This window comes from Pteropus vampyrus, unplaced genomic scaffold, assembly GCF_000151845.1.
Source record: "Pteropus vampyrus isolate Shadow unplaced genomic scaffold, Pvam_2.0 Scaffold12, whole genome shotgun sequence".
Classification (NCBI taxonomy): domain Eukaryota; kingdom Metazoa; phylum Chordata; class Mammalia; order Chiroptera; family Pteropodidae; genus Pteropus; species Pteropus vampyrus.
The window spans coordinates 8,655,132-8,679,968 of record NW_011888793.1 but is presented as its reverse complement, the minus strand read 5'-3'; the positions used below and the strand labels follow the sequence as shown (position 1 = coordinate 8,679,968).

The 24,837-nt window shown below is 28.3% G+C and overlaps 1 protein-coding gene across 1 annotated transcript in view; it reads left to right on the top strand.

The window, feature by feature from the left end:
- The window catches only part of SI (sucrase-isomaltase), an 84,397-nt gene that overhangs the window by 24,916 nt on the left and 34,644 nt on the right, over window positions 1-24,837 (top strand). Inside the window, exons 17-29 of the mRNA XM_011380810.2 lie at window positions 2,443-2,559; window positions 4,429-4,583; window positions 5,422-5,506; window positions 6,337-6,393; window positions 7,327-7,451; window positions 9,016-9,104; window positions 11,666-11,715; window positions 12,445-12,615; window positions 14,564-14,719; window positions 17,729-17,734; window positions 19,796-19,999; window positions 21,963-22,117; window positions 23,606-23,804. Coding sequence (XP_011379112.1) covers window positions 2,443-2,559; window positions 4,429-4,583; window positions 5,422-5,506; window positions 6,337-6,393; window positions 7,327-7,451; window positions 9,016-9,104; window positions 11,666-11,715; window positions 12,445-12,615; window positions 14,564-14,719; window positions 17,729-17,734; window positions 19,796-19,999; window positions 21,963-22,117; window positions 23,606-23,804 — 1,569 coding nt within the window. The remainder of the gene's footprint in view (window positions 1-2,442; window positions 2,560-4,428; window positions 4,584-5,421; window positions 5,507-6,336; window positions 6,394-7,326; window positions 7,452-9,015; window positions 9,105-11,665; window positions 11,716-12,444; window positions 12,616-14,563; window positions 14,720-17,728; window positions 17,735-19,795; window positions 20,000-21,962; window positions 22,118-23,605; window positions 23,805-24,837) is intronic.

The following is a 24,837-nucleotide window of genomic DNA, read 5'->3' as shown; positions in this document are numbered from 1 at the left end:
TATAAGACATTTGATAAGTCTCTTTATATCCTGCAAAAAAGAAGTACACGGTGTTAATATTTACTAAAGAGGGCTACTACATAACAAAACAAATGCAAAATGTATTAGGAAATTATAGTGATGTATGCATTCTTTCTTTTACATTCACCGAACTAAAGGAAAACCAAAAACCCACCAAATCAAAAAAAGCTAATACATGCACACGTACATGCACACACACAGTTTTGAATTTTGAAATTAAAAAACACATTATCAAATGATTTATGAGTTGAAAATTAAAGTGAATGGAAATGGGGAAGTGGAACCCTTAAAACTGAATGCCAACAATTGTATTTCATATCAAAATTGTGGGATATCAACTAAGTTGATATTTAGATAAAAGCTTATAGCCTTAAAAACTTAGATTAAAAACAAAGGAAGGCTAAATATTAATGAATAAAATGCAATAATTAAGAAAATGGAAAAAGAAAAACAATAAATCATAGTATAAAGGTGACTTAAAATTTGAATAAAATAGAGCATTTTATGGCAAGTTTTGTTCAAAAGAGAATTAAAAATAACCAATGTTATGGTGTATTGTAAGATAAGGTGTTATTTATTATAGCAACCAATTAATAAATAATTACCAGGAGTAAATGTTAAAACTGAGTGTAGGACATTTTTGAGAAAATATTAAATAACTAAATAAATTAAAAGTATACCACATTTATAGAAAAAAAGGCTCAATATATTTGAAATATGCATTCTGTCCAAATTATTATCTGAAGTCAGTGATATTCCAATTTAAATTATGAAGGGAGTTTGGGGAACATATAAGATTATTCTAAATTTCATATGGAAGACAATCAGTTTGAAGAAGTAGAAAAGAGCGTGAGAATTTTCCCTACAAAATAAACAGTTATCTAACACAATGATAACACTAATAACAGTTATCTAACACTTGATTGTGAATGTTCAAATTGATTAATATGGAAAAATAAGGCACGAGTACCAACTATTCATATGAACAATTGATTATTCATTGAAAAAATAAAATGGGTTCAAGTCTTACACTATACACAAAAATCAATCCCATATTGATTAAAGATCTATATGTGAAAAGTAAATTTCGAACTTTTTAGAAGAAAATATGAGTGGGTAAAGTTATTACACAAGGTTAGGTGGATAATTTCTTAGAACACAGAAGGTGCAAATAATAAAGAAACATAAATTTGACTATAACAAAATGAAAACTATTCATAAAAAGACTTTTTAAAAGTTATAATGAAAAGTTATCCACCTACTGGAAAATGAGATTTTTAATTTATATAGCCAATAAATGATTAATATTTAATTTAAAATACCTATTATGAATCTGTAGAAGGTAAAAATAATTGAAAAATTAGCAAAGAATCTAAATAAGAATTCTATATGGACAATAAAAATACAAAAAATTTCTCAACTTCCCTAGTAATCAGAGAAATTCAAGTATAAACTTTGGTGAGATATGTTCATATATATATATATAATTAAAAGTCTGAAAATAACTGGAATTGGCAAGTAAATGGAGCAATGTGAAATTTCATGTGCTGTCACTGTTTACAAATGGTTGCAACCAGTTTTAATTAAATAATTACATTTAGGAAATAATCAATGTATATGTATGCATCTCTCTCTCTCTCTATATACACATATATACATATCTATCATGATATTAAGTAAGTTCTTCACATATTCACAAAACCTATATATAAATTTTATAGAATCACTTTTTATAGTCATGGGATCCAGTTGAATTTCACAAAAGTAATGCTTTGAAAAAAAAGCAAAAAGCAATGTGATGCATACAACATATCGTTTATATAAAATTAATAAATGTGAGAAAATATATGTTACTTATAGATACATGTATACTACTTAGAAAAAGGAAGAAATGTTTGCAAACAGTGGATACTAAATAAAGGATAGTAGTTTTTCTGCAGGGTCCTCGAAAAAAAGAGGTATGCAATTTTACATGGGTATACATCAGGAGACATTTTTTACTATTTTATTCCTACAATATTATATTATAAATGGGAAAAAACAAATCATGGGAGGTGAGTTTTGGAGTAAGAAGCAACACATTTTAATAATATAATTTCACTTTATACATCGAATTAACGATGATTAGATCAAAAGAGAAAATAAATATGAAAAACTAAGAAAGAGTATAAAGAGACAATTCTGAAGAAAAGAGAGTAAAATAATGTAATTAGAAGCAAATTTATAACAAAAATGGAAAATAAAGAAACTAAGTTAAGGAAGAGTATATGAAGACAATAAAACAAAAAGATTGTAAGTAATGCAAATTAACTCATTGAGGCAAAAAAATGTGATTCTCTGGGTAAATTTGAAAATCTTTACACTATATATATAAAATATATATATATATATATATATATATATTATTTTTAACAAATTTAGGTTGGAGCAGATATCTGTGGATTTGTGCTTGATACCACGGAAGAGCTTTGCAGAAGATGGATGCAACTTGGGGCATTCTATCCATTTTCCAGAAACCATAATAGTGATGAATATGAGGTAAATGTCTTTTGTTTTCCTTGATTTGGAATAAAGCATAATCTTATTTTTAACAATATACTTAAAATTATATCTATAGAAGATAATGTGTGGTCTGCAAGTTGGTAGCATAATTTGTGAAAGAGTTATAAGTCCTCTTCTCAAGGCCTATAAATATTTTGTATCTAAAAAATGGTCAAATAAGAAAATCAGGATACATAATGTAGTCACAACATATTTTATCTAAACCTAAAACATATATGAGTGTCGAATCACAATATTTTAAATTAAAGCCAAAGTTTTTTGAGTCTGGATTCTTAGATTCTAACAATACAAGTTTCAGATAACTTTTCTTTCATAAAATATATAATATACTATTAGGGATTTCCAGTTTTTGTTTTGTTAAAGAAATACGAAAAAATTAAAGCCAGTGCAAAGTAGTTTGAGTCCAGACTCAAGCAAAACTAAATGGCACATTGGAAATGAAAGTAAAACTAACACTTTTAAAACATGCATCTGAACTAATGGGATCAGAAATACAAGGATGTACTGAACTATTCTACCAGTCCTAGGAATTCATGCTGTGAGTTCCCATGGGTACCTTTTTCAGTGAGAATGAGGAAATTAGAGGAAATCATCAAGTCAATTAAGTGCATAGTGGTTAAGAAATTATTCCTGTTCACATATTGGTTACATATACGACTTTAATTCTTTTTGAGAAGAGAGACAGAACTCAGTCTGGAAGGAAGCATGATAGAACAGAAGTTAAAGGTATAAATTGGAGATTAGTCACTTCTAATCTACCTAAACTGCGCTTTCCAAAAAATTTGTGTTCATGGGAAATCCTAATATAAATTACATTACACTTTGTGTTTCTGTTCTCCAAAAAGCAGATGCCAAGACAGAAATAGACATGTTAGAGATTTATGGGCAAAATGCTTGAGAAAGATACAGGGGAGGGAGCAGGAGAAAGTAGAGAACCTCCAGATGACAATTCAGTCTAACTTGGTGAGATGAAGGCAAAGAAGGAGGTTTGATAGGCAGAGTCACATACTGGGTCACAGAGTGCCCGATTCTAAGGAAGTTTGAGTCAGCCCAGTGGGTAGTTTTCAGGACAGAGTTGGCCATTGGAAGAATCATGTGTCTTTCAGAAATGGGTCTGAATAGTATTTCCACCATGTTAACTGATTGGCTGGGAGCTGCCACAGGGGGATATAGCTTCAGAGTAAACATGATGATGAATCCAGAGAGGCAGTAGCCAGTACCTCTGGTTAGTTGTGCTACCTGGAGCAGGAGATCTAAGCAGGTTTGCTCACATCACTGTACCTTGGCTGAGAGTCAGCTAATCTAGCTTAGGCTCAGCAAGAAGGCTATCCTTTTAGTAGCAAGTCTATAGGCTGTTTGGGCAGCTCTGTTCCCTGTTTCCCTGTTCCAGCAGACTACCTGGGTTTATTTCTCTAATGGCAATGGCAGGCACAATGAGCAAGTTCTCAGACAAGCACATTTTGAGCTCTTTCTTGGATGTATCACATGTACTAAGCTCTTTGTAGGTACAAAGAGCTGTGAAAATTTAAGCCAATAATTCAGCTACCACAGATAACATTAGAGAGAAATTCTTTGTTAAAATGTTTTCATCTTCTTTCAGTATGTGTATTTAAATTTAAAGTAATTTAATTACTTTAAAATAAAGTAATTAAAACATATATCCAAATTAAAAACATAAAAACTGGAAATATTCATGTAGTCTGATGATGAAATAAGAGCAATTTAAACTTCTTATAAATAAATAAATGTATACAATTTGTTTTTCAAAAATAGAATAAATACTTCTATTTTAATTTTCATTCATATTTTAGTGTTCTTATTTCAGTTTCTCTTTTTATCCCATAGCATCAAGATCCAGCATTTTTTGGACAGAATTCTCTTTTGGTTAATTCATCAAGGCATTACTTGAATATTCGCTATACTTTATTACCTTACCTCTATACTCTGTTTTATAAAGCCCATAGTTTTGGAGAAACAGTAGCAAGGCCAGTTCTTCATGAGTGAGTACTATGTTCAAGAATTTTAATATCTTTCAAATTATACTTGCACATATATTTTAAAAATTAATGGAGATAAATCAATATGTTAAGTAGATTTTGCTCCTTGTTTATATGTTCTTATAAATGATTTGATGAGCTGTAGAATGACAGTAGTAAATATAATTAATTTAGTGATTTGGATAAGCTTAAGCTAGAAATGTGATACTTGAATAGAATTCAAAAGGTAAAAAGTATAGAGAATATATTAGGGAAATAATATCAGTAAGCAAGATGAAATATAGAATTATTGGAAACATATGATATATACATTGTGAAAATCATGTAAATATAGATCGAGTATTATATAGTAACAAAACCATGAACTGTCCTTGTTTTTGTATATCTTGACCAAAACAGGACCCTCCCTTAAGAAATGACTAACAACCCTTTCAAATCTATGTCAAAATGGGAGTTTATAATGAAAAAAAGTTTAAAGGGAAGAAAGTAGACAATGAAAGATTCTGGTATTTTATGAACCCATCTTACAGGAGAAAATCAGTTAAACATGAGTTGTTTATTACAGATAAAAGTAACCTTATCAAACATAATAGATTATTTTGAGTCCCAAATGAACTATTTTCCTCCCCCTTCTCTTCTGTCTTCCCTTTCTTTCTTCCTTTCTTTTTTCCTTCTCCAGTATGAGGTTTACCATAAGGATATAAGAAATATAGATTTAAAATGTCATATCAAACAAGTAAATTTAGAGCTAATAATCATTCCCAGTGAAAAACTGAAATGATAACTCAAATTTCCATAAACTTATTTTTTATCTTTATACTGTAAATGCCATTTTTCTTAGGTTTTATCAGGATGTGAACAGCTGGACTGAAGACACTCAGTTCTTATGGGGGCCTGCATTACTTATTACCCCTGTCTTGAAACAGGTAGGTTTTGAAATTTAATACATTTATTGCTTAAAGGGAAATTTGTATAACCAAATCCACACTAAATTGCAAAATATCTATATAATATGTGTTACTCAATAGACTGTTTCAACCTGATAAATATTGAATTCTAAAATGCAGAAGAAATTTTGGAAAATTATAAATATGTGAAGAAGATTTATGCTTTTAAAATATATAATGTGTAACTAGGGAGAAGAAAATTATATAAAAATATTCTGCTGAAAAAGAAAACTTTATTTATAGAATCAAATCCAGATCTCATAGTAATAATAATGAACTCAGATTTAAGTAGACATAGATATTGAAATTTTGCTAAATTGTAAAGAAAGAGGAACTTGAAAACCATTTGATCATATGAAAATGTAGAAACAGTAGTGGAGTGAGATATTTCATTTTATCTATTATTTTAAAATCTTTACACCCATAGAAATACATAGAAATGAATGTGTTCATATCTGCAGTTACCATGTAGATTACAAAAGTATGCATATATTATTTTAGTCGCCACTTAATTTCATCTTTGCTTTTGACATGTTTTATATTATATTATCTAAAACTAGTAAAATAGCCTTTTGATTATTATTTATAGAAAACATTGGAGTTTAACAATACAAAGGAAACTTTTACTCTTGACTATAAAAACCTAACAATATAATTGATACTTCTTTTCTGTGAAGTATTGAAGTAGAAATATATATGAAGTAAAAAAAAATTACGTATGATATATATGTGTGTGTGTGTGTGTGTGTGTGTGTGTGTGTGTGTGTGTGTGTGTGTATATATATATAAATTATCTTGCTTTATTATAGGGAGCAGATACAGTGAGTGCATACATCCCTGATGCTACTTGGTATGATTATGAAACTGTAAGTAACCTTATATAATAATAGACTCACAGTATTTACTGTCAAATATCTTTGCATAGAAACTTAATTCCAAACATATTGTAATCTATTTTCAGTATTTGTTATTATTGTAAAAAAAATTCCAAATTTGAATAATGTATAAAATTTTGTCCATTTTGTTGCACATGACCAAGTGTGTTTTGTTACACATGATTAATATGAAGTTATATTCTTTACATAAAAAGTTATATTATTCATTTTTAAATTATGAAAATAAAGGTCTGGAGTAATTTTAGGAAGGAGTAGTGGCATTTAAATACTTTTCCTTTTCACATATCATCTTATTGCCAAAAAAACTGAGTAATGAGCTAATCTTAAACATTTATTTTATACAGTATATTCAAACATTTGAGGAAGATTTTTATTTCAGCCTCGAAAAGGCAATATAACAGCATTTATACACACAACCAATTTATTTAACTGACCAAGATCTTTTCAGATATTTATTTTAAAAGGCATTATTTTGCATATCACTTTATTTTTATAGAAGCAATGATTTTTTAAAATTTTATTTTATTATTAGTTTCAAGCATACAGTACATTGGTTAGACATTTATATAAAAACAATGATTTTTTAAAAATCTTTTTTAGATATGGTTAACTTTAAAACAACAAAGACTAAAAGAGAGGGCTAATTAAGAATATTATTAATTATTGTAGAAGGGAAATATATTTTTCGACGTTGATTTTTTTTGAGAAAGTAAACTTATTTTTCCCCTGTTTTGTTCAGTAAACTTAAAAAGATTTTAAATTAGAAAACAGCTTACTAATATTTATTCAGATGATATGAATTACTCATAATAAAAATTATTTCTATGTATAAAATGTAATCCTTGTGAACTGTGGTTTAAAGTCTTCACTAATAAAAAAATCTTTTTAACTTCCAAATGTTAGGGTGCAAAAAGACCATGGAGAAAACAACGTGTTGATATGTATCTTCCAGGAGACAAAATAGGATTACATCTCAGAGGAGGTTATATTATCCCCATTCAGCAACCTGCTGTAACTACAAATGCAAGGTAAAATGAAAAATCATTAACTAAATTTTAATATTTCATATTTTATTATGAATCAAAGATTAATGTTTAGTTATTCACCAAAGGATATTTTTGACATAAGGAGATATAAAAAGAAGAATCAAATTATCTTAATACAAATTTAATGATATAAAAAATAAGCATAATTATATTAGAATTATATTTCCTGTGCCAAAAATGTACTGACATTCTTTATGGAATATATATAAAGTTAATTGTGATTCTTAATAAAAATATGAAATATTAAAGTACATTATATAATTTATAAAAGTATCAGTTGTTAAATATATGGATTTTTATCTAAGTGTCACAGTATTTTTCTTTCTAAGATGTTTACTTTTAATTTGATAAATGAAGTGGATATTTCTGTTTAAGTAAAGAACAAGATAGAAACTAAGGTGTTCAGTAAGAATGAATTACAGAAATATTCAGGAAAAAAGAAGAAACTTGAAAATTCTGATGTTCCATCTTTCATAGTTCATTCTGGATACAAGGCATGGAAGGCTACCTCTTGAATCCGCGCTTCCCCATATTCTGCAACACCTGAACAGATTTACTCACTATTCCTTACTAAATTTACTTCATAACATTAAGAATATCTGGAATTATAAATTTACTTTTTCTTGTGTGTAGTATATTCACATTCCTAGACTATAAATTCCATGAAGTTGAGGAGTTGACTTTTCAGTGCCTTAGTCTCCAGACCAATAAGAGTATCCAACCATAACATGCTCCCTATTTTCTCTAAATATTTGTTGAAGGAACAAAAGAATGAATGAATGAATGTATGTTAGTAAGTTAATTATTTCGGCATTATAGAATTGATAATTTTAATACTGTAACTGTTTCATGAGTATGTTTTCAGAAAAATTGGTTATACTTTAGAGCTATATTAAACAAGAGAAACATACACTTTGATTGGTGTGTGCTAGAAGAAATATATTCTGTATATAGCAGTTGCCTGGACTATGAAGTCTCAGAGATACTTGTTTAGGTTTAAAACCTAAAGTATTATATAACTAAAAAAATTGTGTTGATCACATCTCATTTATTATGTCAGAATTAGCTTCATTTGTAAGATTATTAGCATTCCATTAAGTACTTAAACATTTTAGACTGTACTTCTCCTTATTTTGTATATAATATGTAGCCTTGATACTTTGCAATTTAAGGTTCATTGATATGTGGCAAATACACATTGAATTGAGCATTCATAAGATATTTAATTTTTCTTGTTTGAACTGAAATATTATTATACTGTTTCACAATTGTTGGTGTCTTAGCCACCAAGAAATTTTGTATTGTATTGATTATACTTATTCCTTATCTTTACTTTCTAAGTGTATAGTCATTTTTCTCATTGAAAAATTAATAAATATAGACATCAATTTTATTAATATATTATGGACATGTTCTCATGTGAATGCAGAACTCCCACAAATTGTTAGGATGAAATAAACATTTCTCCATTATAAATTTATTTATTTATTTATTTTTTAATATAAATTTATTTTTAATTATATACACACATAAACTTACTTAACAGCCGAAAGAACCCTCTAGGACTTATAGTTGCATTGGATGAAAATAACACAGCAAAAGGAGACTTTTTCTGGGATGATGGAGAAACTAAAGGTAAATTTCAAAGGGATATACTTTTAAATGTTTATTCTGATGATGGGAAAATTTGCCTTTATTGATATAAAGTTGCAACCATTTAAGAAACATCACAAGTATTAAATTTAAGTCCATGTTTTTTATCTATCCTAGGGTCTGAAGTTACTTTATGAAATTTAACATTATTTAAATTATATATTTAATTGTAATATGTAGTTTTGTATATTGGTTCATTGTAAGAGTATTTGACAAGTTTAGATAGTTTAATTATTAAATTATTTTTAATTAAAATAATTAATAAATTTATATAGATATACAAGTTACATTATATTTTCAACTGCGTTAAATTATTGTAGCAGTTAAAAATAAAAATTTTATTTCTGTAAAAATAAAGGGAAATCAACATTAAAACTTTGGTTAATAATGCTAGATTATTTGATAAGAACATCATCATAAATTATTCACAATTTATTTCAGTTATTGTATCTTTAATTTTATTTCATGAGAGCAAACCTGAAAATTCAGTAAGCCAAGGGAATAAGAAAAGAGCCATTTTTTGCTAATATATAATTTTGCCATAGTAAGTTTATCTGTTTAGGTTTAATTAGTCAATTCCAATTATCTTCATAAATTTATTTTTATTCATTTCTTTAAATAGAGGACTCAGGTATGTTTTTAATATATGTGTATATGAAAATTATAGTTTAGCTTCTATTTTAACTCACTACTTCTCAAATGTATTAAAGAGTATCTATACGCCTTTAAATATATACAGAACATCCAAATATCTCTAAATTAACTCAAGAATTAGTCTATTTATTGTGTGCTTTCCTATAATTTGAAAATATGGAGTCTATAAAAAAATATTGTTTTTAAAGTTTTATCTGTGAAAATATAGATTACTACAATATGTCTGCTTTACCTATAGTCTTTCCCTTGTCAGCTGATAATAATTTCATCTCCACGAGATGCCAAAAATATTACAGTCGACTCCTCTCTCACAACCTAGGAATTTTTCTTGATTCTATCTTGATCTGGGTCCTCTCTTCAGCTCCACCACTATCATCACTACCTTTCATTATAATTACTACAGTAGCTATCTAACTGATCTATGGATCTATAGTTCTTGTCAATCCCCTTTTACATTCTATTTACGATCTAGCAGGTAGGGTCATTCTTTTAAAAGATGATTCAAATTATCACACCTCTGCTCAAAACCATCTAATGATTCTCCATTTTACTTAGATAAGAGCCACAATCTTTACCAAGTTCTAGAACACTGACAATGGCCTGTGTTTTTATGTACAGGCATACACACACAGACAGACACACGCACACTTATTCCCTATTGCTGTCCATTTCTCAATTTTACTCTAGCAAGCCAGCCTTCTCTTGCTCTTTCTAAAATATTTTAAACACTAGAGTGAGCTCTCCCATGAGAGTAGTTTCCAAGCATTTACTACATAGAAATTCGGTAAAAGTGGAAACCAGTAGAACTACATTATTGTAATCATTTATTAAAGAATGTTGTTGAGATAATACCTCTATTGGTAGCATGTGGGACTTTATTATAAGGTTATTCTTATTTCTCAAATGATATAAATATTCCTAAAGATGTTTCTTTTTTATACTTGTAAAAATCGATATTGATAATTTATTTTCATTTAAGAAGATGGTTAAAACTATGGAGATAGGATTTAATCATTCATCTAATATATGTTACTTATATAGTTATGTGCTTTGAAAAGTTGAAATCATAATTTTCTAAATAATGAATTTATAAGTAAACATACAAACAATAAAATGTTCTTCAGTTCAGATTTTGATTCTAATTTTATTCCCTAGAATTAAGATTTTAAGTAAATTAAAGTTATTGAATGTATTGTATTTAAATTTTAGGATTCCCTTTATATTTTCATTGTATTCTTCCAAATTATTTTGGTCATAATCTTAAATTTCTCTTTAAAAACACGTATTGATATATTTTATTGTATATATGTTGTAAAAAAATTTGTCGTCTTACATTTTCTTCATTAAAATTTATTTAAATAAATATTTAACATGTTTCCAGATTTACTTTTTCTTCAAATAATGAAAAAAATTAAAAGATGCAAAATAAAATTGCAGTGTGCCATATTTTCCCAAGATAAACTGAATGTTACATGGTTTACTAGAAAGAGATAAAATATTGTTCAAAATATAAATTTACAATTGTATATATTTTACTACAAGTTTTGTTTTCTTCATATTTCCAGAAATATTTTAGCAGCCTTTGAAAAATTAAACTAGGCAAATATACATTCATTACCTTTACTTTTTTGGAAAATATTAAAACAAGAATAAAATTATTATCATGGGAGACCTCACTTTAGTGTGCTTAGGCTTTAAAGTATTTTAGAAAGAGCAAAATTATTTTGTTTAGAGGTAATTAAAAACCTTAATTTAAAAGAATAATCTATTTAATTTGTTTTATTAATAAATAGTATTTTTTCAAATTTCTTAAGTATATAAATGTAAAAATAAAGCAGAGAACTTAATATTATATTTTGATCTGATAACTTTATTTTTTTCCATTTCAGGTACCATAGAAAATGACAACTACATTTTATATACATTTTCAGTTTCTGATGTAAGCATTCTCTTCGGAAACATAGTTAAATATATACCTTGTTAATGTCTGGTTTATGACTTTATTATGGATTTTTTTTTTGGAAATATGTTTACATTTACCTCCAGATTTCATTGGAAAGAGATGACATAAATTGTTAGATTAAATAGTTAAATCATTTAAAAAAATAGTTACCTTAAATTTTTATATCTATATGTAAGAGATGACTTAGTGATGATGAAATTAGTACACAGAAATTTTCAGACTTTTTAAAGTACTATGTCTGGTTTAAGCAAGATGCCCTAGGAAAATAATCTCAGCTTATTTGAAAATGTTTTAATACATCAGTCATGGCAGTAATTGTCATGAATTTGGATTGAGAATGAAATATCTACACACAAGGTTAAATTTTGAAGAATTAATAGCGATGTTTTTTTGTAGATGTTGGATTTCTTCAAATATTCCATTTTGCCAAAGCCAGGTTATTCTTCATCAATATTAGGGCTGGAATGAGAGGGGATATATATGAGTTGCATCATGAGTAAATTGAGTAATTTTTGATAATAAATTTTCTGACATGTATACAAAAAAATTGAAGAGTCAATAATTATATATGATACTTGGAAGTGGAGAGCTGATAGGAATGGAAGGATAGATGATTGGTTCCTTTCCTGTTTCATATCTGCATTATTTCAGGTTTTTATCCAAAGACCTTCTACTTAATATATAATATTATATACTTTTTTTCAGAACAAATTAAATATCACATGCACACATTCATCATACCAGGAAGGAACCTCTTTAGCATTTGAGACTATAAAAATCCTTGGGCTTGTGGACACTGTTACAGAAGTTAAAGTGATGGAAGATAATCAATCAATGCAAGATCACTACAATTTCACTTATGATGCTTCCGATCAGGTAAATATAGTTTTCTAAAATATGTTAGCCATCATATACTCTTGCATTTAATATTACACAATTATTCAAGAAAATAACTCTTGATTTCATGATATTTTTCTTCATGACGTATCTTTTCTTTTTTTGTTTCCCTTTTGCTGCCAATATTCCATTTTAGGTTATTCCAATTTATATATAAATGTCAGCATTAAGGAGACTTCTTTTTACTGCTTCTCTATTGAATTTTATATTTGACATCACTTATCTATACCTTCCTAGTATTTTTTTTATACCATTCTCCTCTCCTAATTGAACTTACTCATCTGTTGCATATAATAAAGATTCTAAATGTTTTAGCTTCTCATTTATGACTCTTTAAGATATTGATTTAATCTATATTCTTTCTACTCCTTTCATGAACTCTCATTGTCCTCAATATATCTTGTACTTTTATTCTTCAAATTTTTGTTTATACCTCCCTTCCAATAGAAGGCCTGTCTTATCTTGTAATCTTTGTCTCTTTTAACAGGTATACTAGAGAGAAAAAAAGAATCACAAAATTGGGCTCAAATTCTAGCCCTGAAGTCTGTGCATTTAAATATATTAAATTAGTCTCTCATTATCTCAGCTGCCTCATCCACAAAATGTAATTTTTAAATCATAATGTTTCTTTGAATAATAAATTAATATATTTAAAATTTGAACGATAATAATTTAAAACATGGAAGCTATTTTTATTGGCATTTAATTTTCTACCATTTATGTAATACTAAATTATTAGTAAAACCATCATAAATAAATTCAAAATTATTTTAGATATAGAATATTTTCTTAGAGTATTTTTTGTATAACTCCTAAGCCTCCTGGAGTTTTTCACTTAGTAATTTTTATAAACATATGTATTAGTTAATTATTTTTTATTTAGTAAACATACTTTAATTTACATATTTGTAGGACCATAAGAATTAATAAATATAAATTAAATAATATAGGCTTACTGAGAACTTTATCACTCTAACAAAGATTATAAAGTGGACATAATATAAAAATTATTTTATTTGTTCTTTTGCAATCTCAGTTTACATCAGTGTCTGTTTTTATACTTACATAAAGATTTATACGTACACTAATAGTTACACCTTTCTAATTCTTCTGTGCTTAAACTAATCTTTATGACTTTTCATTCCTAAATGTAGAGTTATGAAAATAAGTTGATATGAAAAAAATTAAATAATGCAGTATAATGCTGGGATAAATTTTACCTATTTTTTCAAGTATATAAACAAACAATAACCAAACATAACTGCAATATTCCAATAATAGAAATAATTGTATATTAGAATATGTATATATACCCATGTATGTATACAACTATCCTCCCATTTTTTCCTTTTTTGCATAATGCCATATTATAACCCCTCTAATTTTCCCTCAAATATTTTAGGCAGTAGATAAAATTAGAGAGAAATTAGGGAAATTAGTATTTTCCTCCTCTGGGAGCCTCAATATCAATCCAAGCGATCAACCTTTTCTTCCTTTTTTCTTCCTTCGAGGATCTAATATTTATTTCATATCTTGTATGTCTCAGGTATTATGCTAGGTGTTTTAAATTTCACATATCATTCATTGTATATAGCAATACATTTTAGTAGAGTCATTATTACTATTTACAGGGGAAGGAAATTGAAGAAAGACAATTTTCCCAAAGACTCATGAGCATTAAATGGCAGAAGTGAGGATGAAAATGCTTTTCATTAGTAGTCTACAATTTTCACAGTTTACCTTGTGGTTCTAGCCATTTCAGCATGACATATCTTCTTTTTTCTATTCTGTTCTTTAAGTATTATATTAAAACTATTTATGACTTGATTTGAAGAATTGCTGTGGTTGCCATATTTTATAAATGTTAAACATTTTTAAATTGTCCAATGGTCAGAAATATTTATTAATGTTTTCTTTGTCTTCAAAGAATCTTCTAATTTATAATCTCACATTTAACCTTGGAAAAAACTTTATCGTTCAATGGAATCAAGTATTCTTAGAAGATGAAAAGTTTAATTGTTATCCAGATGCAGAGCCTGGAACTCAGAACGACTGCACAAATCGTGGCTGTATATGGGAACAGGTAATAAGAATTTTAATTAAGATTCATGATATGGCTTTCACAGAAGCATTTCAATGTAAACTTTACATATTATAATTTTAATTCTACAGAATATAGACTAAATTCATCTAGACAAGCATTTGGAATTTGAAATTAGGACTTCTGATAGAAAATTTGTCTTTATCTTAATTAATTCTCCAAAGACATAACTTACTAAATGCTAGACTAAAGGGAACTGTAAGTTGCTTTTCAGGCAGTTCAGATAGTGTAACTTTATTTATTAAAATTGTACTCTATTTGTTGCACTCTATTAGATATCGGCTGTGGCTAACTAGCTTAATTAAGCAAGATATAATGCCAGTAGGGGACAGTCTTTCAAAAGCATTGTCTCAAGTTAGTAAAAGTTCTGAAATTGATTGATGGGCTATACCTGTTCCATTAGGAGATGATAATTTCTGACCAATTATTTTGGTCATAATTTCAACAGAATAATGGTGGCTATTGACAGCAGAAGTTTTTTATAAGAAGAGATAAAGGAAGTATACCCTCTTGCTATGCTTATGTTTCAAATTCTGGGCTTTTGTGTTACATCATTGGGTTTTCTCAGCAAAAACAGTTATTTCGTATGAGTAAGAAATTAAATGCATGTGTTGTACGACTGAAGAGAGTCAAGATACATCTGCCACAACTGCCCAGAAATGTCTGCATTTGTATGAGGGGATATTTAGTATCTCTGCCACCAAAGAAATTGCCCCCATTGCTCTTCGATGCTTGATAAAGCAGCATAATCTTCATCATTAGGAAAGTTTATGGAAGAACTGAAGAAAAAAAATAAGAAGAACAGATTCTGAAATTAATAGAAGCCAAGTAGTAAAGTATTTTTCCATGTCTCCAATATCTTCTCTTTAAAATGCAGCTCTTCATTCAAATTCATATTCATCTCCCATTTTATTTAGTACATACTCAACTTACATTATCAAAACAAATATACAGGATGGGTACTAAAGCAGAAATAACTTCTAGTAAGAAAATGTAAAAAAATTACTTTTCCCAGAACTATTAGTATTTTAACACCTTACAGATTCTTAAAGCAAGTAAGTGAAGCTTTAAGATTTCAGACATAAGGAATCTGTTAAATATAATAATTTAGGGTACAAATAAACTTCTGATGTTTCTTTAGACCATGATGTTTATTCATTGATTACTTTTATAAATACTTATTGAGATCTGCTATATTCTAGGTGAATAAAATAAACAAAACCCTCTTTCCTGATATAGCTTATACTCTAGCATGGGAAAAAGAAATAAGAAAAGTATATGTTATGTTAGAGAAGTGTCATGCGAAAAAAAAAAAAGGCAGGTAAAAAGGAGCAGGGAAGAATGCTAGTGGCATAATTTTAATAATTGGACAGGGAAAGTTTCTTAAAGAAGATGACATTATGTAAAAGAGATGAGGAAAGAATGGAAGGGATTAATACTGCAATAAGAAGAAACATCAACCTGAATTGCGTCTGAAGTAAGAAAGTATCTGGTATAGCCCACAAACAGAAAGGAGGTCATTGTGTCTGAAACACAGTATATGAAGGAAAGAACAGCAGGAAATGATATTACAGACATATGGAAACAGATTATGTAGATCAATTATTTAGGTCATTTTTAGAACTATGATTTTTACTCCAAAAATAAGATACTATTGAACAAAAAAAAGGTGAGTTTTGAACAAATGAGATTAAATTTCCATCTTAATGGGATCATGATTGCTTCTGTGTTGAACATAAAGTGTTACAGTACCAACACAGGAAAGAGGTTTTTGCAATATTTAAGGTAAACTATTATTGGTGGATTGAGCCAGACTAGTAATGATAGAATTGGTAATAAGTAATTGACTTTAAGATAAAGCCAAAAAAGTTTGTTGTTTGTTGGATATGTGAAATATGAGAGAACATAAGAGAAGAGTAAAAAATGACTTCAAGTTCTGGTTTAAACAACTGGAAAAAGGAAGAAATTGATATTAACAGAGACTGGGAAAACTATGGAGGGGGAACAAGCTTGGAGAGGAACAATTGTGTTTTGGGTAAATTAATACAAATCCTAGTGCAATTTTCCAGTTGTGAGATGCATTTAAACTAGTGAAATTGAGAATTTTATATTACAGATAAGATATAAAATTTAGAGTCAGAATATATACAGTGTTTAAAGCTATATGGTGGGATGACATCATTAAGGAAATGAGCTTGGCTAGAAAGGGAAGAGTTCAAAAACTAAATCCTGAAAAAAAAAAAACAAAAAACTTAAACCCTGAGTCAGGCCAACATTTAGAGCGAGAAAAGAGACTGAGAAAGAATAGTAAAAGAATTAGGTTAAAACAAAGAAAATGTTGGTTCTTGGAAGCCGATTGAACAAGGCATTTCAAGACAGAAAATTAACTGTGAAAATTATCCTTATAAATCGACGATAACTAGAAACTGAAGTTTAGATTTGGCAGCATGGAAGTGTTTGGTAACTTTTATAAGAGAAATATTGATGGAGTGCTGTGAATAAAAACCTAGTTACAGTGAGAATGAGAATTCAAGTGAGAATGAAAGGACAAATTGGAGATAATGACTATAGTGAACTTCTTATGTTTTGCTCTAAAGCAAGCATAAAAATAGGTCAATAGTTGAAGAAATTAATGAGGTGACAGTTTTTTTTTTCTTTTTTAAGATCGTAGAAATAAAATTGTGTTATGCCATTGAGCATAATTTATAATGCCATTTTAGTGATGCAGGTGAGAGTTGAGAATTGCAGAAAAAAATGTCTTTGTAGGCACGGAGGCATAGGATTGGGTTCTCAAATAAAATGATTCCCCTTAGAAACACAGGCAGTACATATCTTGTAACAGGAGGTGAAGAGGTGGGTGGATAGATCATTCTTATTTTTGTTCTGATTTCTTTCTTTTTCATATTGACATAATAAGTAAAACCATTAGGTGATTAAGAGAATAGGAAAGATTTGTTGGTAGTTGGAGAAGAGAGGAAAAATGTCATCCAGGGTAGTGTGATAGTGAATGAACTAGGGAACTATAGTATGACTGCATCATTAGAACCCATTCTAATTTTCATGATTATACAAAGGGATAGCAGTTTGCATAACTGTGTATATTTCTCAAGCCACATTCAACCACACAATTATAAGCATTGAGAATTTAGAGAACAGAGTTTTTCCCAGGACCATTTCTCAAATGAGCACAAGAATGCAGCGAGGGCCTTAGGGATTGAGGTTACATGAAAAGAAGTGATTTAGAAAAGAAATAAGCTTGTTAAGGAAGGAAGTATAGGTGTCAATGGGTGAGGGACAAATAACAGTTTGATTGAATGGTTACTCTGATTATGGTCACACTGTACATAACTCTAATTTGTGTAATCTGATGGAAAACCATACATTAAAGAAAAAAAGTTATTTTTTTCCCAAGGCTTCATATAATAAAGAATTGTTGACACTTCCTAAATCACTGACAATTTCAAGGAAAAAAAATCTTATTCAAAACTTGTTAATAACTCTGTTATTAACTCTTGTTAATAACTCATAATTTTTCAAAATCATGCCTGCATTCATCTAATTTCACATTTGTACTTAAAGCTGGCATCAGATCACATAAACTCTGAGGGTCTTACTGCAATAATATCATCTGAAAACTTCTGATTTAAAAATCTCAGAAGTGATGTTCCAAGTGGTAACTTCTCTACTTTGAAAATATACAAATGTGTGGAGAAGAGTGGGATTGAGTATTAAAAAATGAAATAAAATCTACTTAAAGATATATTTTAAATTTAATTAATTGGATTTTACTTGAATAAGCCAAGTTTTTAAAAAATTATCGATTGAATACTGTCTATAGGTTTTTATACTATTTCTGTAAATTAGATAGCAAGATTATTTTCATTCTAACTGCAAAAATAGCAATGCTGATGAACTATGATTAAGAAAGATGAATAAGAACTTTATAGAATGACAAAGTAGAAGTGCTACTTGGCAGAAAGACATATACAGACTTTGCAATTTTCTAAAGTTAATTATATTCCTGGTTCTCTTGGCATTCAGTTTTACTCAATTGGAATAAGTACTGTAGTATTCCTTACAGTTAAGGATTGCTTGAAGCTGGGAGTATCAGAGAACCAAAGTCTGATTTGATTAAACAAAACATGATTTTTTTTTTTTTTCATAAATAAGAATCCAAGATGTATTATGCTGGACTCTCAGTGTCATCAATGTCTCATATTTATCATTTGTTTTTCATCCCCAAGTTTGTTTTATAGTTTCTACCATTATGTATGCATTTCAAGACCAGAAGGTGGATGGGCAAAGGGATTCTAATTAATCAGCTTATACCATTTTATTTTAAGGAGATTTTGGGGGTCATAGACAATTTCCTCAAAAGAGACTGGGATATGTAGATGGGCACAATGCTTCTCCCAACAGTATAATTTAATGAATAAGATAGAATGGAGAATGGATTTTGATAAGGCAATTAGCCTTCATTGCCAGAGTTTATCATTCTTTTTCTTAGATTCTAGCTTCCACTCTTACATAAACCAATTAGCTCTACTCTTTGGCCATACTTCCCGTTTCAAGTATTGGTCAGTATGTAATTGGCCATTATAAGGATCAGTCATGAAATAAGGAATTATAGAGTTTATTATAAGTAAAAGGAAAGAACTTTAAGTGCATGCTCTTCTGAGTGTTGTTGTAGAGCAGTTTTACATTGACCAATGGCAATGGTCAATATAAGGAGTAAGAAAATGCATGTGATCAAAATTTATGAGTAATGTATTTAATTTTTGTAAACACTGCACAATTATCTATTTTCTGAGTTGAAATGCTATGACATTTGATCTTTTTGCTCTACTTGCCTATCTTTAGAGTCAAAATATAAATATTCTATATAACATTTTAGTACGTGGTGTCTGTTTTATGTTGTGATTGTAATTGCATTTTAGTATTAAACAATAAAATTAGTAAATCATACAATGTGTGATTAGATATGTCTACCTTATTTTTTAAGAGTCAAATATTACAATGCTTACAATTTCTTGCATTGAACATGTATTGCATTCTTAGGTACTCGAATCCAAAGCACCTGAATGTTACTTTCCAAAACAAGACAACTCTTACTTAGTCCGTTCAACTCAGTATTCATCAATGGGTGTAACAGCTGACCTCCAGCTGACTACTGCAAATATGAGAACAAACCTACCTTCTGTACCCATCTCAACTCTTCGTGTGGAGGTGAAATATCACAAAAATGAGATGCTGCAGTTTAAGGTATGTTTAATATAAATGATACCAATGCATGAATCATCTGTCAAAATGAGAGATTTTGACTAGATTATGTACTTGGATTTTTATTGTAATATTAAGGATTAGTAATTGGATTGATGACATTTTTATTCTATTAAAAAAAGCTTATTTTTTTTTCTACACAGCTTTTAGCTAGGTGCACAATATTTAAAGCTTCTCATTTTTACTAACTTTGTGAATAATTAAACATATAATGGTAATTTTTTAAAAGATAATTAAATTCTTGCTGAATAGATCAATCACTTAGAGTGAACTATATTGGTAGTCCTATTAAAATAAACAGAACAGGATGCTTACTATTTCCATTATTTTCAAATAGTGATCTAAATTTTCTGGCCAATACATTAAGACATACAAAAGAAATAACAATTTCTTTTAACGGTAGCACTTAGCATTTTTTTTAACTCAAGGGCTCCAAGGGAATCCATTTTAAAAACTATTACAAATGATAAGATCAGCAGAATGACTGGTTGTAAAATAATATCTCCAAAAAATGTTGTGCTGCATACTATCATTCCTCATTAAGAAGCTGAAATAGTAGCAAATTCCATTTGCAAAATCAAATGAGAACAATCAAATAAACAATAAAACATAAAATATTATAGAGTAAGTTATAAGAAAAAGAACTATTAAAAAGAGTTGATAGATATTAAGTACTAAAAAATCTTAAATAAAATTAAAATTTTAAAAAGTTAACTCAATTTACATCCACTGATACTTTTAAATAATTCCCATAGAAATCTCAATAGAATATTTTTGAGATGATAAATAACCTTAAAGCTCATCTGAAAAGATATACATATGACAAAGGCAATAGTTAAAACTTAAAAAAAAACCAGGAAGTTATAAAATTTATAATATTAAAACAATAGCACTGCATTAGAATCACCTGAAAGTTTATTTTTAAAGGATGGCATAAAAATATATATGTATATGTAACACATATAAAGTTATTCATATCTACATATACAAATTAAATCAAATATAATCCCAGATATCTTGTATCTGGTTAGTAAATGTCTTTCAAACCATAGATATGAAGGCTTAAATCACATAGACAAAATTATGTATTTCCTGCATAAAAATCACACAGTTCAACATTAATAAATACTATAAACAACTAGAAGGCAAACAAAAAAATAGATAAATATCTGACACCTGTATTATAAACCCCAAGCAATTTCAACTCATATAAACAAGAAAAATGTCAAGATCTTATAAGCAGTCATTTAATAGAAGAAATAAAAATTATAAATAAAATGTTAAAATACACTCATTAAAGATCAAAATAACAAAAGACAAATTTAAAGAATGAGAAATCTGAATGTTGAATAATCATGTAGGAAAAAGTTTATCCTCATCAAGAAAATAAATGACAATTAAAAAAATGCTTTTAGTGTAACATAAAGCTATTAGAGTACATTTTAGTGAGAATATTAGTACACTAATTCTGGAAAACAGTTTACGAATAGATATCAAGGACCCTACAAATGTTACTATGCTATGACCTAATAATATCACTTCTAAGAAATACACTGAAGAAATAAAAACATAAATAAACATAAACTAACATTAATATTCATTATAGGACCATACATATGACAAAAATATTAAAACAACTTCTGTGTCTAAACAGGAGGTGGTAAATTATTTTGCATATCAATATAAGAGAATATTTAACTCTAAAGGTTTGTTTTTAGAAATTTCTCATTGTATGGAAAAATGAATAATAAAATATTAAAAAAGATAAAACACAATACATAATTTCATATAGATATATGGGCCATGGATATAGAATTAAGAATTGCATAAACAAGAATTCTAAATATTCTTATCTGAACCATTGTTCAAACTGCTTAAAGATATTTATATGATACGTCAGCAATAAGAATAAAACGTTTTTATTTTCATCATTTTTCTGCAATAGATTTATGATCCCCAAACGAAGAGATATGAAGTTCCAGTACCCTTAAACATTCCAACTGTGCCAACAAGTACTTATGAAAATAGACTCTATGATGTTGAAATCAAGGAAAATCCTTTTGGCATCCAAGTTCGACGGAGAAGCACAGGAAGAGTCATGTAAGTGAATTATTTGATATGAATGATATTTTGATTTTAGCCTAGGAAGGGAAAAGTAAGATGATTATTTTCACAGCATTCCCTGTGTTAGAGCACTGTCACACCAAAAATAGTTTTAGTTGTATTAAATAACTTGCCCTATTATAACATTTTAAAGCTAAACAATTAGCACATCATAGGACTATCATTAAGGATTGTCTAAAATTTCATTTACACTTTGGGTGAGATTGATTTTATACTTATATACCAGATTTATTCTTCTAATTAAGTTGAGAACCAAACCATGGCTCTTTTTGAAAGCATGATGGGTGTTGGCAAAATAAGTAATGGGAAATGTGTAATGTAAACATTTTATTAGAACTGCTGCAATCAGTTTACTGGTTCTGGAATCAGATAGAGTTAATACCATCTCCGCCAAGTATGAAAGGAAGTTAAGTTACATACATCTAGATACATTTTTATGTTACAACAAATAAATTTAAGTTAAACAAAAAGTTATATTTGTGAAATGTTTTACAAACTATAGTATATTAAAAGAGTCTTTTATGTATTTTAAGCTTGCCATGCTATCCTTTGGAAGATGTTGTCAGAATGTTTTCAGATATTGTCAGAATAGATACAAATAATGAAGAAAAATATGTCTGAATTTTTAAAAAATTTTTATTATGACTATTTTTTTCCCCAAAGGATAACAAGCTAAGTCATTTTGTAAAAAAAATTCTGTTGCAAAGGCATACTTACTGTTATTTGGGAATCATTATTCTCAAGTAAACACTTTTCCAAAATCATTAATATAAAATTTTAAATATGTCCCAAATTCTTTGTAATACTATTTTTCCTTACACTGACAACTTATTTATTTTTTCTCCTCCTCTATGTTCTTCTTGCAAATGACTAGGAAAAATAAATACATTCTCAGTAACACATTTCTTCTGGATTTGTTTGTAAACACTGATTTTTTATAAATACAAAATAAAAGTAGAAAATGATTGGGAGTATTAAATAGGAGGCATTTGAAATTAAAATATCCATTATGCCTTATAGCTTATTATAATATTGATTTATTTTTATTCTATATTAGAAAATAATTTATTGTAATTATCTCAAGGGAACATGAAAATGAATGACTTTCAACTTCTAGGACATATATTACTCCCAGGTCGTATATTACTTATAATTTCTTATTAACTTTATTTTTAAAAGCAATATATCATAAATATAAACATATATGGTCATGTTAATCATATTACTATTCACTTTATTAGTAATGTTGATGTGAAACATATTTTAGATATTTCTTAATTTAGCCAAAAGAAAAATGTATTGGAATAATTATCTATTTTTATTTGGTATCTGGGTACAATAAGGTATAAGTATATATAGAAAATATTATTGATTTTCATATTACCAAAGAAAGATTATCACTCTTATTTGTGATACTACTATATAAATATTTACAGAAATAGAATTGTGTTATTTTATTTTCAGTTGGGATTCTCGCCTACCTGGATTTACTTTCAATGACCAGTTCATTCAAATATCTACTCGCCTGCCATCAGCATATGTATATGGTTTTGGGGAAGTGGAACACACAGCATTTAAACGAGATCTAAACTGGAATACTTGGGGAATGTTCACAAGAGACCAACCCCCTGGTGTAGGTACCAATATTCAACTACCTCGTGAGGCAACTAAGACCATGATTAGACCCCAGCCACTTCTATGTAGGCCTGTACTTCAGTATCAAAGTAATGACAAAGGGCCTAGCTATCTCCAGAGCTGCTATAGTGATTTTCTAAAAAACAAATAACAAAAGTCACCATTACTGGCAAAAGTAGAAGTTGGATAGATAACATTGAGTACAGTGAGAAGTGAGGTAGTGACTCAATTCTTCACCCTCTCAACTGTATAGAAAGAATGTTCAGATTCAGTATTAGCTGTCAAATCCATATTTACCTCAGCTTTCAGAAAATAGCTGACCAGGGTTCTTCTTTTTTATTTTTACTTCAATAATGATTTGATGCTAACTTTTTTCTTTATGACACCCAGCTGCAGTTGTGCATTTTTGTGAGTCCATACTGCTAGTTACATCTTTAGAAAATGTTTTTATATGCTTATGTCATTTTTCTCAATGATTCACCTTATTAATGGAATACACTTCATGAATATTTAATGCACTGCACAACTGATATTAACTATAATTATTCTGGACATATCATAAAAATACATTTTAATAGAAATACTAGCTTATTTCCATTTTCCACATGTGATGCATACTTATATTAAGTGTGAAATTATAAAATGTGTATACTATTGCAACCACTTTTCATTGTTTGTTAGGTGCTAAATAACTTTTATTTGTACCACAATATTTCAACCTTATGGTATAAAGATGGTTTTTCATTATATCAACTTGAAAAAATGTGCTTTGCCAAAATTTACTTTTTAAAAACCCATCAACATTAGAATTAGCATTAAGTTAGTATAATCTTTATTCTCAATACATACATTTTCTTTCCTATGCTAATCAATTACTGGGATTTGGTGTGGATCAAAGATGTCAATTTGATTGGGGATCATCAACTTACAAGTTTTTGGACCTCTGTCAAGTCATTTCATGGCTCTGAATGTACTTTTTTATTCTAGAAAGTAAAAAGATCTAGCTAAAAAAGAAATCAAATGCTTCATAAATATAAATTATTGTATAAACTATCATTTTA